Source organism: Serinus canaria, chromosome 2 (assembly GCF_022539315.1).
Source record: "Serinus canaria isolate serCan28SL12 chromosome 2, serCan2020, whole genome shotgun sequence".
Classification (NCBI taxonomy): Eukaryota; Metazoa; Chordata; class Aves; order Passeriformes; family Fringillidae; genus Serinus; species Serinus canaria.
In genome coordinates, this window is record NC_066315.1 from 130,557,338 (window position 1) to 130,574,933 (window position 17,596).

Genomic DNA, 17,596 nt, shown 5'->3' on the forward strand with positions numbered 1-17,596 from the left:
ATATTGTACTGTGAGGCAAATCAAACGTATATCCAGTTAGCTAATTGACCTGGTGGTCCTCATCTGTGGAAAAAGCACTTCAAATAAGCTACACAGCAATTAGAGGCTCATTGGTGCTGAAAATGGCAACAAAACTCCCCAGCATTCCAGTAGAGCCAAGATTTTTATTAGCACTGTTACCGGTTCATCCAGCAACTAATAGTTCAGTACTCAAAAATGAGCAGAAGCTCTGGTAATAGGTGGGTTTAGACAAAAGGCATTTTCTCCTTAAGTAAAATAAGAGAATTAATCATGAAGTTACAGGCCTAGAAGTCTCCCTATTATTTAGATCTCTAAAGTCCCCAGAGGGAATGAATTTGACCTCTAGTGATAAAGTGAAAAGCACTTTTTTATCTGCCTGAACATTTAAGTGTTATTTTATCAAGAAGGTTTCTGCTTTTGGTCATCTCTATGGGTAAACTGAGTGTTCTGAAGGCTTACATTTTAAAGAAAATGACTGACTATACACACACTCACCAGTTACATAGAATTTATGAGCTACTATATATTTTCCTACAAAGGTTAGTAGTAGCTAATGTACACACTTAAATAAAAGATGTGTGGAAACAAGCTTAATTTTGCCACTTTTCCGCTGCAGAGTTTCTCCACCCTAACTGTGGTGGCATCAGGTCACTGCTTTCTACTCACAGTAACTGTTTATGACTAATGCAGCGAGAGAGCTGCTCTCACAGACACCAAAGTCATTCACATCAGGGTTGCAAGACTCAAGAGTTTGAATCAGCACCTTTTACTGTGGTATGTTACCTCTAGAACTGGCCTCTAGAGCCTATATTCTGGAACATAAAGCCTAGAATTAGCAACTGAACTTTCAAAACAGAAGTAGGAATATTTAAAGGTGGCTTCAACACCAAATACTAAGCCACTGCTAATATCCCAACAGTCCTTTCTTAGTCTAGCCCTAAGCCACTAAATACTAGCAATGGCAACTCAAACTGCTCAAGAGAGGAGAGGCAGAACTATTCTTTGATGATCTTGGGTCATTAATTAGCATTTTTTGACCCATATGAAAAGCACGTTTTAAGATGATTGTAATATTTTTTAAAAATGCTTTGTTTTGTTTTCTACTGTAAGAAGATAGCAACAAGAGAAGTTCAAAAGGAAAAGGTTGTTAAACAGCAGAATGACACTTTGGTATTAAGACATACCCAATCTTGCTAATATCAGTATGAAATCAAACAGACTGAAACAAACAAAACCCAAATACATAACTGAGAAAAACTCTTCTATCAAAAACAGGCTTGTGAAAATAAATCCAAGACAACAACAAACTGAAATATGACATGCTTCATTCCCTTCTCCCATTTACCTCTACAAGTACCTTTCTTTCCTGTTTGTTTTCTGTCTCTGCTTTTACCTTGTTCCCTGTTTAACACAATGAAACAAGTGACAGCACAAATAAGAAGCACAAGGGCAAAGCTCTTAGTGTTTAGTGAATTAGAGATTACTTCTTTGCTGCTGCAGGACCAACTCCAAATAGCATTTAATGTTTCATCTGCATCACTTCTCCATGTTTTAGTAGATCTGTAAGTACTGGTGTCCCCCAACAGTTGATCCTGGGCCCACTATAGTTCAACTATAGTTCATGCTATGAGCAAAGGACCACATGAGCATAGCTCATGAGCTCAGCTCTTCTTTTTGTAAGAAGACAAAGACCTATAAAAAAATCTGACAAAACAAGAGGGCCTTATCTTCATCTGTGACTTGGGTGAAAGGGGTAAACACCTTCCTCAGCAAGTTCACTGGTGGCACAAAGCTGGGAGGAGCAGCTGATACCCCAGAGGGCTGTACAGCCCTTCAGAAGGAGCTGAGCAGGTTGGAGAGATGGGCAGAGAACCATCTGAAACTCAAGAAAGGCAAATGCAGATCCTGCACCTGGTGAGGAATCCCAGGGACCAACAGTACAGGCAGGGGGCTGACCTGCTGGGAAGCAGCTCTGCAGAGAAAGTCCTGGCAGACAAAATGTCCATGAGCCAGCAGGGTGACCAAGAAGGCCAAGGGTACCCTGTGGTGCATGAGGAAAAGCATTGCCAGCTGAGCCTCTGCTCAGCCCTGTTGAGGCCTCACCTGGAGCACTATGTCCAGTTCAGAAAGACAAAGAAATACTGGAGAGAGGCCAGTAGAACTGTGGAGATGATTAGGGAACTGGAACACCTGAGTTATGAGGAAAGGCTGAGGAATCTGGGCCTGTATAGCCTGGAGAAGGGACCTTATCAATGTCTATCAGTATCTGAAGGGAGGGTATCAGATGCAGCCAGGCTCCTCCTGATGGTACCTGTGATAGGACAAGAGGGAATGGCAGAAACAGGTGCATAGAAAGTTCCACCTGAACAAGAGAAAATATTTCTTTACTGTGAGGATGATAAAACAGGGGAAGAGGCCAACCAGAGAGTTCATGGGGTCTCCTTCACTGGAGATATTTAAAAGCCATTTGGACGCAATCCTGAGTAATGTGCTCTGAGGACCCTGTTCAAGCAGGAAAGTTGAACTAGACTCCAATGGTCCCTTCCAATCTTACCCAATCTTACCCATTCTCTGATTCCATGGTTTTAGGCAATAGGCTGAAAAGGTTTTGTCATGAACCAGAAAAGAACTTTTTCCTATATTTTTAAAGGTATGAAATCTCTATGCAGTACACTGCTATACTTCAGTTGATTATTCATGCTATGAGCAAAGGACCACATGAGCATAGCTCATGAGCTCAGCTCTTCTTTTTGTAAGAAGACAAAGACCTATAAAAAAATCTGACAAAACAAGAGGGCCTTATCTTCACAAGTCCACAGGAAGAACAGAGGCTTCATTTTTATGCTGAATTTTAGAAAACTACAGTTACTTAGCAAATATTGCCAGTAGACATTATTGCCAAAAGTGTTGATAGAAATTTAAACTGAATTCTAGAGACAGCTGCTCAAAATCTCAATCCCACCAAAAAAAAAAAAATCACATATCCACACTTACCTTTCAAAAGATTAGTATTTCCCTTAAATACAGTCAAGCTAACCACATTTAACAAAAGCCCAAAGGCTCCCAGGCTTAGAAAATTAATTTTCAGGCAGGATGCTGAAGAAACAACAACAGGAAAACCTCATGCTTGCAGTTTCATTCTTAGGCATTCTATGGGAGAACTGAGAACAGAAAAAAGTTAAAACATTACAGTATAAAAGAAGTAAACTTTTCTTTCAAGTAACATAAAAATAATAGCAAAACAAGATTTTGCTGCTATAAGGGAGATCCGAATAGCAGAGTTAAAGAAATTTTGGTAACTCAAGTAGAAGCCGAATATAATGCTGCACAGCGGCTAGTGTCCGGCAGGGGGAGCTTGTGAGCGCACAGCATTGATTCGAATATGCTAGAAAACATTAGTGGAGACCATAAATCAAACTGCCAATTGACACTGAGTGAACAGTGGCCGTCCATTAAGCTCTTTTCTATACCTCTCCATTAATTCATACATTTTTATACTTATTTTTACTTCTTTACCCCCTACTCCACAATTTAGAGACCTCACATGGAGTGTTGTCTTCAGCCCTGAGGCCCCAAAAAAGAAGGACATGGACATGTCGGAGCAAGTCCAGAAGCGGAGCATGAAAATAATCAGAGAGCAGGAGCACCTCTGCTCTGAAGACAGCCTGAGACAGTGAGGGCTGTTCAGCCTGGAGAAGTCTTCAAGGAAAAATAATTGTAGCCTTTCAGTACCCCATGGGTACCTATCAAGAAAGCCAGAGACTTTTTACAAGTGCATATGGTGATAAAACAAGGCAGTAAGGACTTTAAACTGCAAGAAGGAAAGTTAGGTTGGATGTTAGGAAGAAATGCTTCACTATGAGGGCAAGGAGACACAGGAAAAGGTTGCCTTGAGAAGTCACTCCATCACTAGCAGTGTTGAAGGTCACGCTGGATCTGCCTCAGAACAACCTGATCTAGTAGAATGTGGCCCTGCCCATGAAAGGAGCTGAGAACTGGATGATCTTTAACATCCCTTACAACCAGAACCATTCTGGAGTTTACACAAACCCCAGTATACACCTCAAGCTTGTATATGATTTTTTTCCAAAATGTAGTTCTGTACAAATTAAGTTTTAATTTAATACAAGGTCTCATTTTACAAATACAAAAGGAAAAGACTTTCAAAGGTGCTGAACATTTCTCATAATAGTGCAAGACTCTATTTCTATTCATAAGAGATACCTAACAAAATCTCTTATAACACTACCTTTTATAAGCACTTATTTTTTTATTGAGAATTTCATCTACTAAATTTGAGCCTTAACACCACACCTTTTTCATTTGGGGATCTTTAACTAGTTCCTGAAAGTTTTCTTAGCCTTCTGTTAAACGTCATCAAACAGATGCGCAGGGAAGGAAAGGCTGGTCGCACCACTAGTCAGTTCCAGAGGAAGTAACAAAATCCATTTTTACTAAGGACAGATTTATGTGCTCTGGGCGTTTCTCATATCTATTAATTTTGCCAATCTCAAATCAATTTACAAATCAACTGCAAACTTTCTGGGAGTTTACTGGACAAAATAATTCATATTCAGAGACCCCAAACTAAATTTAGGACAGGATTCACAGATTTGGACAAGGAATAATTTCTAACAAGTTTAGTCTTCCCAAGCACCCTAAAGAGTTGAAAATGTTGGTTACTAGAAGGCAATATAAATGATATCTCCAACGCAGACATAAATTCTAGGATGGAGTCACACCTGTTCTTAGCAACTTATATTCCTCAGTAATACACACAGAACACTTACGCATTGAACAAGACATTTTTTGCTCTTTTTTAAAATCACTGTTCACCACTGCTAACAAAACAGATAAAGACAAAGTCTTGGTGATACAGAAGTATTTTTGCTGTTACTTAAACAGATATGGTATCTGCAAGTAAAACAGACTCTGCTCTTTGACCCCAAAGTCACTGATACCTTCCAGGTAATAATTGAAGGTGACACAGTCAAGTCCTATCTGCATGATGTGGGTCACTTACCCTAATTTGTGAAGCAAATCAAGATCTTCCAATGCAAAGGCGGTGTATTCAAAGTATTGCTTACCCCTAGTTATAACCTGAAGTGAGAAAGGATGTGGAGAGAAAAGGGAGAGGTGGGACAGAAACATTACCCAGCTGACATAGTTTTCACTCCACAAATATATGTGTTAACTGCAATGCCTAATTACCCAGCGATGGCGATATTGAGACGCAGCTGAGAACCGGCACCCGAGGGTCTCTCAGTCACCTGGGATGCCGGACACGAGCAAAGCAACCGCTTCGCCCTCTCGTCTGGCAAACCGCAGGGCACAGGAGCACAGCCTGGAGGCCGCCCTACCACCGGGTGCAGCTGAGGCGGCGGCGGGGCACCCCGAGCAGGGCTGAATGCGAGGAGCAGGAGTGAAGGCGGGCTGGAGGAACTTCAGCAGCTCTCGCCGCCCGGCCCCGGGCCCGTTGCCCTTGGCGAGGAGCCGCTTCGCTCTCCCCACCCACACCGGCCCCTCGCGTGCGCCCGCCGCCGCTTTCCCTCTCTCGGCTTTGAACTACCCGCCCTGACCAACCGCTGCCTCCCCGCCCCCTCCGCGCCGGCCCCGGCCGGGAGCCTGAGGAGACCGGGAGTGCCCAGCCCGCCCCTCGGGGACGTGAGGGAACAAACACCGGCGAGGCTCGCCCCGCTCCTCACACTTTATATACTTCAGCCCCGCGGCCCCCGCCGCACCCAGCCCACTGTTAAAGCGCCCCTGAACCGCTCCTGCCCCTGCTCTACTTCTCCAGAGGCGCCCAGCGAGGGTGAGGATTTCCCGCCTCTGCCAGAGCCCACTCCGCTCCCTACGGTGGAGGGGAACGGAGGGCGGAGGCGCCGGGGCGCCGGCGCTAAGGGGTGGGTCAGGGGTGCCTGAGGCATTCACAGCTAATAATCCTTATCTGCACCACAGCCTTTAAGCTTGGGTTTTAAGGGCTCCAGTTAATTTGAGTTAATTAGCACCTGGCAGCCCAGGACTAAACAGTCACAGAGTGTCAAGTACATCACCTTCAAAGCAGTCAGGAGGAGGATACAGCACCGCATAGGCTGTCCTCAAATCTCTCCATGTACTTTTTCCCAGAGATTCCTGGAAATACTATTCTCCCTGGCAACAGTGTAGAGCGCATTTCCCACACCTTGTCCTGTCGTGAATGGCCTAAGGGCTACTCCTGTTTAATTTGTGAAAAAGCTTGTAGTAATTCAGAAACTGGCACCTGGGTTTTGCTGTAGTTTTAGTTTTTCTGTATACTAAAATAAACCCAAACAAAAAAAACCCGACCCAAACACAAAACCGCCAAAACTACGACCACATGGATGGCTGTTTTTCCTGAGCTTGGTAAGGATAACATAAGGCTTCAAACTGGCGGCATGGGGAATGTCAGACCTAAACCCGACTCTAAAAGCAACGCCCACGTTTTAATAAGCGAACTCCCGGCTTAAGTAACGTAAACTCTGTTCGTGGGGTCTGGCAATTTCTCAGTCTTCCCCTTTGGCAGCTCCGCTCCTCCTGGTGTGAGGCAGCCTGAGAGGGGCCTGAGGAAATAAAGGGTTAAAAGTTCCCGACTCAGAGCCGGCGGAAACTGACTTTTTGGGGAAAGAATATCGGTTTACTTGACTACAAGGTAACAGTTATGGCTAAAAAGGGAAAGGCTCTTGTAGTATCTCCCCCTTCCTTTTTAAAAGGAGAAAACATAATAAAAACTTTCTTAAAGGTAGTAGAATTTTTCTGAAAGTGCTTTCTGTAGTACCGTCTGTTTCGCAGGAACTGAATAAAATTGTTTTTCAAATATTTGTATTTATTTATAAAATACCTTCTCAGTAAAACTGGAAGCTTACTATTGGGACACAGACGTTGCGAGCTGTCTCCGTCACTCAAACCTGGATGGATTTATTCGAGCTTGGTCAAAAATATCCAGGAAATTTAACAAGTCGTAATTGCGACATTTTACGCAAAACACAGAAGTGTCACACTACAAAATGTGTTTTAACAAAAAAAAAAAAAAAAAAAAAAGTCCTCCCAAAAACCCACCGCAACAAAAAACAAGCAAGCAAACAAAACAAAAACAACAACAAAAACCAAAACAAACAAAAAAACCCACCCAAAACCTGAGAACGCTACTTCTAACACGTGAAACGAGGTGAGATTCTGCAACACTCGCACTGCGCTCTGTTACGGCTGCATTTCCTTCCCCTGTCTAAAGTACCTGTACCCCTGTGCCTTCCCCATCTCGACACACAAGCCTTTCCTCTCATTTGCCAACCAATTGCCCAAAACTATTTCACTTTACAGTACACTGGGAGTCTCTCACACAGTCTCAACACTCTCCGCTACTCTAAATCCGAAGGAGCATCTTTAGGGCTAGAATGCGGATTTTATTGGAAACGGCTGAAGTAACCGAAGCTTTAAGATTTGGTAAAGCATCCTATTTTTCCAAGGGAATGTTTCAGGATGCCAATATCAAACAATTGAATTATTTATTTATTAACAATGGAAACATTATTTTCACAGGATTAACTGAATTTTTCATGAAGATATTTTTAGTAAACCGTTTTCAATTTGTCGGTTGACAATCGCGTTTTTAAAATACTAACGACCCTAGAGAAATAATACCGGGTGGGGGGGGTTAGGAAATTGTTATTCGTTTTTTTAGAACTTGGTAATTTCTTACCATGCGTTTACCAAGAAAGACAGAGCTCAGGCTGTTTATCTTCTCTGTTTAAATCTCTTGGTACCCACCCATACCTGCGGCTCCTTAGCAGAGGAGCGGATGCAAGTAGTAACCTATAACAATACCTCTGTTGTACAAGCCATTTTTCTTGCCCGAGCTTTATTCTGGCATTCCAAAAGTTATGTTTAGCTTTATTCCTAAAGAGCAGTGTAAAGAAGGAAGTCTAAAGCCATTACTGTGAATTCATTACGCTTAATTTAAACACAAAATTAGGAAAACTACAACTATTTATTATTACCCGAGTTCATTTAAAGTAAGTTACAAGTCCTACAGAAGGTGATTTGCTGGTAGGAGAACATCGTGAATTACAACTGATAAAACCTCCTCCGTACTAATTTGGATGCTTAGGAAACAATTTTTATTCAGTATTCAGAAACAGGTATTTCCTTTAACTAGGGAACCTTAGAATGATCTGGTAGTTTAAATTGATATATTCACAAAACGTAGTATTCGTTAAACATGGCGAGGGGCGGGAAGAAATACAGCAAAGATAACTAATTCTACAAACTGTCAGTCGAAGATTCAAAATTCCTACCGCAAGCGAGGTAGAGCCAGTGACAAAGAGAAAGCGGTGTCGTTTCAAATCTTGCCCGCACTATTTTAGTTCAGTACATCTGGAAATAGCGACATATGAACTTCTTTCATAACAGAACCTTACACTTAAAATGTGCAATATACATATTTGTAGTATGTAAGTTTGGTTTCATGTGGGTACATATGATACCGACCACGGCATCAAAATATCAAGATGCCGGGTTTATCCACAAAATTTTAGGTAAAGGGCTTCTGAAAACAGAGAGGACCTTGAGGTAGAACACCTCGTGGTTTAAAAGCCCGCAGCCGCATGACCAGACCTGGCGCGAGGTATTCGCTATCCCGAATATGTTTGGTACAGCTAAATAAAAGAATGAAAACCCCGGGTACCTTGGGGCTCATTTTACCTAACCACAGCTGCCTACTTTCTTCATTGACAACTGCCGCTGCTATTCCTATGGAAGCCTGTGTCTTAAAATAATCTGTGTGCTTTTTATTTTTTTTTTTTTGGGGGGGGGGGCGGGGGGGGGTGCGCTTTTTTTTTTCCCTCAGGTTGCTAACACCCAGAACGCAATATTAGTTACTTTCTCAGCCTCATTACCATTCACGGCGCGGAGGCCAGAGCTGGCGGCGGGGCCAAGCACGGCACCGCCCCATGGGCGCCGCGCGTTCGTCATCAGCGTGCGCCGGGGAGGTGGCGAGGCCGGCGGAGCTGCGGGAGCCGGCCGGAGTCTGCTCCGGGCCTTCGGGTGTGCCCTTCGCTGCTGGGCGGTGCTGGTGCAGCCGTGGTGGGCAGGGAAAGGCCGGTACCAGGCTCGTGGGCTTCGCTTCTGCTTGCCAGACCCGCGGGACGGTTGGGGAGGTCGGAATTAGGGCGGGATGGGGAGCCCGGGGCCCGTGGGCTGTGAAAAGGGCTGTCTGCCCTTCTCCTTCGTGGCTCTGCGGGACGTGGAGTAGTGAGTTGGCCTTTTTTACGGGTGCATAAAAGATGCTCGGAGAGGGGACCTCATTAATATGCAAAAATATCTGAAGCGAGGGGTGCCAAGAAGATGAAGCCAGGCTCTTCTTGGTGGTGCCGAGCAATAGGACAATAGGCAGCGGGCAGAAACTGAGGTGCGGGAAGTCCCACCTGAATAGGAGGAAGAACTTCGTTACTGTGCGGGTGACTGCGCACTGAACAGACTGTTCAGAGAGGCTGCAGAGTCCCCCTTACTGGGGATACTGAAAAACCGTCTGGGTGCACTCCTGTGCCATGTGCTCTAGAATGATCCTGCTTAAGCAGGGAGGTTGGACCAGATGACCCGCTGTGCTCCCTTCCCTTCCAGCCTTTCCCATTCTGTGATTTGGTCAGGTGCTCTTGCACTGGTCCCCCCACGTCTCTGCACTGGATTCTGGCTGCACCCCAGCATGTGCTGGTGCATGACTGGGCCTGTTGGCTGTCGGCTTGGTGGCACTTAGGGCTGCAGGGTGTGTGAAGGCCAGCTAAACCTATGGTACCTCCCTGCAAAACACAGAACTGTAATTCGCTGCTGCCCTTAGCAGCAGTATAATTTTGCTGCACAAGCAGCACTAACCCAAATTATTTAGCTACAGCTGTGATCCACCTTAGTTCAGCTCTGTTTTAGAAGAGTCTGCTGTTTTCCAGTGGTAATGGGTGGCTGCACATATCTTACTGCAACCTGCTGACACAAAAAAACTGTAGCACATGTGAGTTAAGATGCCACTATGATTATGGTGTAGCATACTTGAAAGCTGTAGAGTTTAATAGATTCTTTCCAGTTCTCCTAAATGGAGTGACATAGTGGGAGTTTTAAAAGATGGTTTGTCAAGTGTTGATCAGACTCCTAAAGTAAGAAATGACCCTGTCCTGTTTTCAGTATCATAGTTTTCCTGGCTGAATTTATGCTGAAACAAACTCTGAAGCTGAGGGTAATAATATTTGCTATAATATTAAGCAAAAGCATCTGAGAGCCATTCTCATAAGGAAGCATCAAGGAGGCTGTATACAGGCATAAGGGTTAGGAATTCTTGTCTTCTGTGTCAGACAGAACAACAATACAGAAAACAGCAGCCTCAAAAAACTTAATAGGAAATATTCATGTTCTTGTCTAGACTTAAATTTGGTGGGGAAAAAAGTGTTTATCTGTGTACAGTAACCACCTTAAAATTCATGGTTGCAAGTACTTCTACATGTTAGGATAGGATTACTTAAAGATTGGTAGAGTGTTTGTGGAGTATATGTAACTATTTAGTCTGATGCCATAAAGAAATACTTGTCTTTAAATAAGTCTGAACAATCAAAACCATTATGGGACATTAAGATGTATTTGGAGAATAGCATTGAGTTATTACTCTTGGTAGGATTTGAAGGGTTGAATTTCATCACTATGGCCCCTCATTGTTCGGGGTTTGTTTTGTTTTGTTTTGCTTTTCAATTTCTGCTACTCTTCTACCCACAGTCTGTTCTCAGTATTTCTTATATCTTAGAACAACAAATAGTGTATCAGATTGGCTAGTGTGTCAGAGGGGGAGGAAGGATGACAAGGCTTACCTTCTTTGTTAGCACCATTGTTACATGAGTGGCGTATAAGAAATTATTGAACTTTTATTGAAATTATTGAACAGCAAGGAAAATCTTAACATTGGCAGGAAGGAGGAAAAAATATTACTCATTGGTCTTTAATGTTTAAAATACTGTTGAATGGAAAATATTGTGCTCTCCTCATCCTTAGAAGTTTTTTGTACCAGAGTGGTAAAGCTCTGTGGAACCTGATGTTACTTTGCTTTTAAGAAGTTGAACTAAATTACTTTCTGAAGTCTCTTTCAACCTGCATTAACCATGTCCTGTGCATCAACTATAAATGGAATTTCTTTGTATTTACTTTTAAGGAAGTGATTTCATGTTCTCTTACCTTTAGCTTGAGATATTAAAATGATTGTGTATGCCTTGGAAACAAAAAATAAACCAAAAATCCCCAAACCTAAGCTAATGTGCATGTTGTGTATTTTTTGTTTTAGAACATGGATTCACAGAAGGACGTTCAGCCTCCAAAGCAACAGCCAATGATTTACATTTGTGGAGGTAAAGAAAAGATATTAGTGATTTTTTTATTACTTGTTACTGGAGATTTGGTGTTTTAATAATGAATAGTGCTTAGTCATTACACTGAAGGGTACATAGCTACAAATAGTTGTAGTGTATATCCCGATGATGTTTAAACCTTTATGCATTGATGGTGACACATGTATGGGGTACGTGTGCAGTGTTGTAGAGGTAATTCCCTAGAGCTTGTGTTGCTGTGTGGAGCTCCTTGATCTCTGTATGTTTTATTGACAGTGCTGGAAGGGCACTCAGCTTTCCCTGAAGTATAGTAGTCAGATTCTTTCTTACCTATAGAGCTTCACACCGCAACACTCTTACCTATAGATAAATCAACAACTTAAAAATTGGTGATTTTCAGGAATCCATAGAATATTTTGTCTTTTAAGACAATAGACTTTGGGCTTTGGAGGGATGAACTGAAATTTTCATTAGTAGACTATCTAGTATCAAGTGTGAAATGTGTTCCATGCAGTAATATTTGGGTGATTTTTAGCAAGATTCTCTTTTATCTTAATGTAAGTGAAGCTTGCTTTTTATTTTCTCTTTTTCGTTTTTTCATGGTATCTTGTTAGCATTGAGCTCTTGATACAGATTCATTACACTTGCTATGTTTGTTGGCCACAAATAGGAATTTGATTATCACAACTTTTCAAAGTTATCTGTGCATTAACAGTGCTGTTTTCTTTGCCCCCACTTCCTTTTACTTCTTCCATAACATCAGAATGTCATACAGAAAATGAAATAAAGGCAAGGGATCCTATCAGGTGCAGAGAATGTGGCTACAGAATCATGTACAAGAAAAGGACAAAAAGATGTATCCTTTTACAAGTGCCTTTGGAAAGCTGTGGATGGAGACAAGGGGAAAAAGAATGTAAGGGAAACAGAATAGAAGATTCAAAAAATCATGTAGCAATTCTTCAGGGTCAAAAATCAATATGGTAGAGCAAACTACTGTAGCACAATCTCTGCAGTGTTATTTGGCATCTGCATTTCTTGCACTTTTTTTTTTCCATTTTCTATGCACGATATATTAAGTTACTATAGTCTGCTGGGTAATGTACTGTGAATTGGTGGTATTATTCAGGGTCTTATTAAAGATGACTTTTGAAATACTTTATGTAGAAAGTTGTGATTAGTATAGACATCTCCCCCATCTTTTTTTCAACCACATGTTTTTTTCTTTAACTGCATTATTCCAGTGGTAGTTTTTGATGCTCGATGATGTGTGCTGAAGATAGCGACTTCATGATACAAGCTGATAACTTTGTTCTGTAAAACTGTTTGTGTGTAAATGCACGCTCTTATTTGTGTTTTAAGAGATTGAAATATTAAAGTTTACTGTAATACCAAATTTTGTGTATATTGTCTTCAATAGATTTCTAAAGCTGTTGTTTAAATTGTAGTCAAAGTATGCAGTATTTTTTAAGTTCAGTGATAATTGTATTATTTTTGAGTTGTCTTTGTTTTTATTACTCTCATCTAAACTTTATTTGCTTTTTAACTTTGCTAAGTGTTCTTTGGACTCCTGGGAACTGCATAAAATAACTGTGGTTTGAATAAATTCTACTGAAAATAAATAGAAGGCTATATTTCAACAGATCTGGATTTCAAAAAATAAAATCTTAAAGGACATCAGAGTACCCAATTCTGGCACCCAGTTGTGGACATGTCAAAAGTATGGATGTCTGAGAGCATGAAAAAATCATTTCTCCTGAAAGAAGAGGGAGAGGGAGACAGGTTAAACATTAAGAAACAATGTGGAAACAGAAATTTAAGTGCTGTTTGACTTGTTTGTATTCTAGGAAAGAATTAGATCTGTGTTAAAAAGATTTTCTGGGTAGCACCCCAAAAAAGTGGGATCTTGTTTTGCTTTTCAGATGACTTTTCAGGAGTTTGTAATAACTGGTGGGTTTGTGATGATGAGCCAAAACTTTTTGCCTCTGTTTGTGTGTTATGTAATACCACTGAAGGGTACTACAGCCTACTGCTGGATTGTGTGTGCCTGATCTCCATTTTGATGGTGCTAACGGTGCTGAGATAACTTGCTTAACTCATCACTGTAATAATATCTTTTTTAAGGTCAACATGACTGTGTGCTGGCTTGTAAATGAACTACAGTGGCTTGTTATAGGGGATAAAAAGAGCATACTAGAATTTTTTTTCCTGGAAACCAGATACATTCGGTAGAAACGATAACTTTTTTTTTTTTTTACTACACAGCTGCTATCAGATCACCAGGCTGGCCTGCACAGCGTGCACCTTGTGCCTGCATAGCAGAACGAAGGGCTCGGCTGCTGACACGGCTGGTCAGAAGGGTGAGGAGGAGCGGGCAGCAGCAGCGCTGCCGAAGCTCGCCGGCAAACGGGGGCAGGCTTGGTCCCTCTGCGGGCACGCCGGGTGCCTCTGGCTGCCGGACAAAGGCGGCGATGAGACCCCACTACCCTCGGGAAGGGGCATGGACCTGCTTTGGAGAGCAGCGCCGGGGGAGTGCAGAGCTGACAGGCAACACTGCTGTGGGCGCCTGGGGACACCGGCGGCGGGAGAGAGACCGCTTGCTCTCCGCTGAGTGAAATACTGCGCTGAAACACAAGAGTGATGCTAACCAGAGCTGCGCCCTGCGGTGCTGTATCTCTGCCCGCCCTCGGCAGGCGCTCCCGCAGGCCGGATCGCCGCCCTGAGCCCAGCTGCGCCTGCGCGGCCTGGCGAGGACCGGACCGCCCCCGGCTGCGGTGTGGGCAGGGCCGCGTCCGTGTCCCGGAGACAGCGCGGCACCGGGCAGGTGGGTGCCGATGAGTGACGCCGGTGTCGCCGCTGGAGCCCGGCGGGGCTCTGCGGGAGGCTCGGCAGGGCATCCCTGATGCGGGCAGCGCCGTGTCCCCGGCGCCATGTTGTACATAGCAACAGTTGCTAGGCACGGGTCTGGCCGCGCTGCTCTGTCTCCGGCGGGGCGTGAGGGGAGCCTGGGTGCCGGCCTGGAGGTAAAGCCCTGATCCGGGCCGGGGGATGGCTGGGGAAGCTGTACTGGAGCCGGGCTGTGCCGGAGCTGTGTCACCAGGAGTCCTGGTCACCGCGGTGCCCGAGAGCTCCGCTGGGCAGCTCCCTCCCGGCCCCGGGAATAAACGGGAAAAACCGCCGGTGGTGATGAGCTTTTAATTCTTCTATTTTTCTTTAATTATTTCCTACATTTGTCCCTCTTTCTGTGTGACTTTTTCCTTTTCCGGTACTGAAACAGTAAAGACTTGGGGCAGAATCTCTATGCAACCCCTAATTATTACCAGTTATTGTTTAAGTGGTACTGTATTGTAAACATTTTTGTGTAACTACAAATTAATGTGTGTAATTATGCAAGACATTAGAACATAATTATTTTAGTTTGATTTGTTTTCACATGCTAGCTAGTTGCCCTTATTGTATTTCTTCAAAATTAACTGATTGCTTCATGCACTGTATAAAAGGGGGGGAAAAAAGAATTGCTGCTTGTAGAGCTTGCGGTCAAAACAGAAAAAGATGCAGATGAGCAGATCAAAGGTACAGGGAGACAGAAATGTCTCATTTCTGAATCCCTCATTTCTTCAGTTACAGACTTTCTGGAAAAGATTCAGATTAGTGCTGTAATATAATCAGAGACCCAGAAAATGCAGTCAGTGAGGAAAGAAAACTGAATTTATTTTGTCTGCAGAGAAGCCAAAGATTTTCGTTCCTTTAGATACGCTGCATTGGTTAATATCTTCCCTCTGAAAAAAGGAGTGTCCTTCACTGTTATCCCACTTGGTTAAAACAGGTATGTGTTAAATAAAACAGAGAACGTGGTAGGCAAAAGTTGGCAATTTTTCTTTAAGAGGTCTTTCTCAATTGTTCTGACTTGCAGTAGAGTTACATACTCTTAAAAAGCATATCTCATACTTCTGTCAGTAAGCCTCTTGTCAGGGACAGTTCATGTAATCAGGCCTTCAAATCTGTTATTTTTTTCTTTTATAGGTCTGCTTGCATGAGAGAGTGGAGTGTGAGCAATTTTATTCCTTAAATTTGCATTACTTCAAAATGTAACTAGAAGCTTACAGAATTGCTGTTTTTTTTTTTTTTCTTTTAATATTTAGTTATGGGTGATGAGTCAGTACCATATTTTCTGGGTGAAGGAACCACTAAAACATATCAAATACCTATTAGTCACCTGGACTACAAATTCATTGAAAAATGCACAGATATTAAGCACCTGGAAAAGATTCTCAGGGTATTAAGGTAAATTTATTTTTTTAACCTTCATTATTAATTATATTCCTGGTCTGTAAAACTTGAAGGAACCCTCTTCTATTTGTCTGAACCTGTGACTTTCTAATTTGAAATCAAAGTATGAAGTTAAAGTGATCATGCTTAAGTGTCCCAATGATAACACTAGAAATCCAAGTCCTTTTTTAACCACCCAAAAGTTTGAGTAGCTCAATGCTAGGTTTTTTTTTTTAAATGCTGCCACTCTCTTTTGGTTCTCTCATGATCCATGTTGCATGACTAGCAATTTCAGATGCCACACCTGTTTAACTTTTGCTTTAAATGACACAAGTTTCTTTTTTATGAGCACTGTGGTGATAACTTTTGAGCTGTGTATGTAGGCATTGGAAAATGGTTGAAAGTTAACTGGGATTTTCTGATAAAAATGTTATTAGGTGTTAGTAAAATTGGGTTGTAATAAAATAGTCCTCTGGAATCACTGTATGGACTACACGTGGAGGGAAACATGGAAGATGTGTGCAGTTCTTTTTTGTTAACATTTCTATCTTTGCATTTTAAAGGTCTGGTGAGGAGGGGTGTTACCCTGAACTTACCTTGGTTTGTGAGAAGCGAATTGAGCGTTTGGATCCAAGGAACAGAGCTCTGAGGAAAGATAAGCCTGCAGCCACAGCTTCTGATTTCACAGCTGAAGAATGGCAAGCAATTAATAGTGAACTGATGGTACAGGATCTCATTTATAGTGGTCCATAATATAATCACTGTGATGTATCAATCTTCTTGTGCCTAAGTAGAATGTAATTATTTGATTAAAAGAGGAAATTATCAAAGGATTATGTTTTAAAATTTATTTTTTGCTTAATGTCACTGAACATTAACTGCCCATTTTAACTCTATGGGGTTTTTTTGCAGATCACTTTTTATTCAAAAAAGCACTGTTGCTCTTTGTCTTAATTGCTTTTTCCCATTAAGAGCAGTGCTTTTTAAGGATAATGCCTTAAAAAGCACTGCTCTACTGCCTTAAGGTAAAAATATATTATTTATTTATTTTCAGAGCTGGCTGGCAGAAATGAATGAAGATGATAAGAAATCACAGCTCCTGAGAACAGACACACCAAATGAAAGACAAGATAACTTGCCTCCCATTCGTTGTTCCAGCAGCTGCCTTCCCACTAATCAGGTATCTCCAGTTTTTTGTGTTAATTATGCATTTTTCTAAAACTGGGAGATTTTATTTGTATGAATTTCTAATCATTGTGCCTTTCTTACTAAATTTATTTTGTTAACCAGAAAATAGAAACCTTTAAGCTCCCTTGCAAGAGACCAATGCTTAAACAAAAGTGCTTTTTTACTACTAGCATGTGTATTGCAATAATATTTTAATTCTGATCAAGAATTTACTGCCAAAGCAGATCTCCTTAAACAGCCTTTTATGTTCTTGGATTCATATTTCTAAGTACTGCTTAAGCATGTGAACTAGACTCCTTCAGGATGAAATTATGCCAGGAGATTTTCTCCAGCTGCCAGCAAGCTTTTGTTCCATGGGGCCAGTCAGAAGCCAGTCCAAAAGAAACACCCTGGAACTCAGACAGTGTGGATATTTGTCTCTGCAGCAACTGTTTTACTCTATAGCCACTCCTGTATTGGGTAGTGCTGGAGTATATGTAGTCTTTGGTTGTGTTGGTATTCCCACTGCAGTTGTACAGCATACTTCCTAATTTAGCCCTTAAGCAGACTTAACATATCTTCATGACTCTAAAAAAAAGTATTTACATTTTTATCCCAGGTATTAGTTTCCTTATATTTTGGTGGGTTTTTCTTTTTTTCTTTTATTTATCTGCCTGAAATCAGGTTTTTTTCTGGCCAGCTTTTCTTGCTGATAATAAATACAGTGCTACTGAAGCATCTTGGCAGACAAGTAGGTGTGGATAGGATTTTTC

General features: G+C 42.0%; 3 protein-coding genes across 11 annotated transcripts in view; 2 read left to right on the plus strand and 1 right to left on the minus strand.

Moving 5' to 3' along the window:
• PABPC1 (poly(A) binding protein cytoplasmic 1) overlaps positions 1-17,596 on the minus strand; it is a 688,709-nt gene that overhangs the window by 443,555 nt on the left and 227,558 nt on the right. The gene's annotated exons all lie outside the window — the stretch shown is intronic.
• On the plus strand, positions 8,991-12,783 carry POLR2K (RNA polymerase II, I and III subunit K). 8 transcript variants are annotated; one of them, XM_018912496.3, is made up of 5 exons: positions 8,998-9,078; positions 9,975-10,036; positions 11,348-11,411; positions 12,154-12,246; positions 12,632-12,783. In XM_018912496.3, the coding sequence occupies exons 3-5, from the start codon at positions 11,351-11,353 to the stop codon at positions 12,652-12,654; spliced, it is 177 nt and encodes a 58-aa protein (XP_018768041.1). In that variant the 5' UTR covers positions 8,998-9,078; positions 9,975-10,036; positions 11,348-11,350; the 3' UTR covers positions 12,655-12,783. The 8 variants fall into 8 exon arrangements, with proteins under 8 accessions (XP_018768018.1, XP_009085466.1, XP_018768014.1 ...); XM_050970680.1 differs by having other exon boundaries at positions 9,004-9,135; XM_018912473.3 differs by lacking the exon at positions 9,975-10,036 and having other exon boundaries at positions 8,991-9,142.
• The window catches only part of SPAG1 (sperm associated antigen 1), a 36,597-nt gene continuing 33,013 nt past the window's right edge, over positions 14,013-17,596 (plus strand). Inside the window, exons 1-4 of one of the 2 annotated variants that reach the window (XM_018912461.3) lie at positions 14,013-14,211; positions 15,530-15,671; positions 16,220-16,379; positions 16,711-16,836. In XM_018912461.3, coding sequence (XP_018768006.3) covers positions 14,028-14,211; positions 15,530-15,671; positions 16,220-16,379; positions 16,711-16,836 — 612 coding nt within the window. In that variant the 5' untranslated portion in view covers positions 14,013-14,027. Of the gene's footprint in view, positions 14,212-14,245; positions 14,411-15,529; positions 15,672-16,219; positions 16,380-16,710; positions 16,837-17,596 lie in introns of those variants that run through there. The other variant, XM_030230834.2, reaches the window with a different exon arrangement.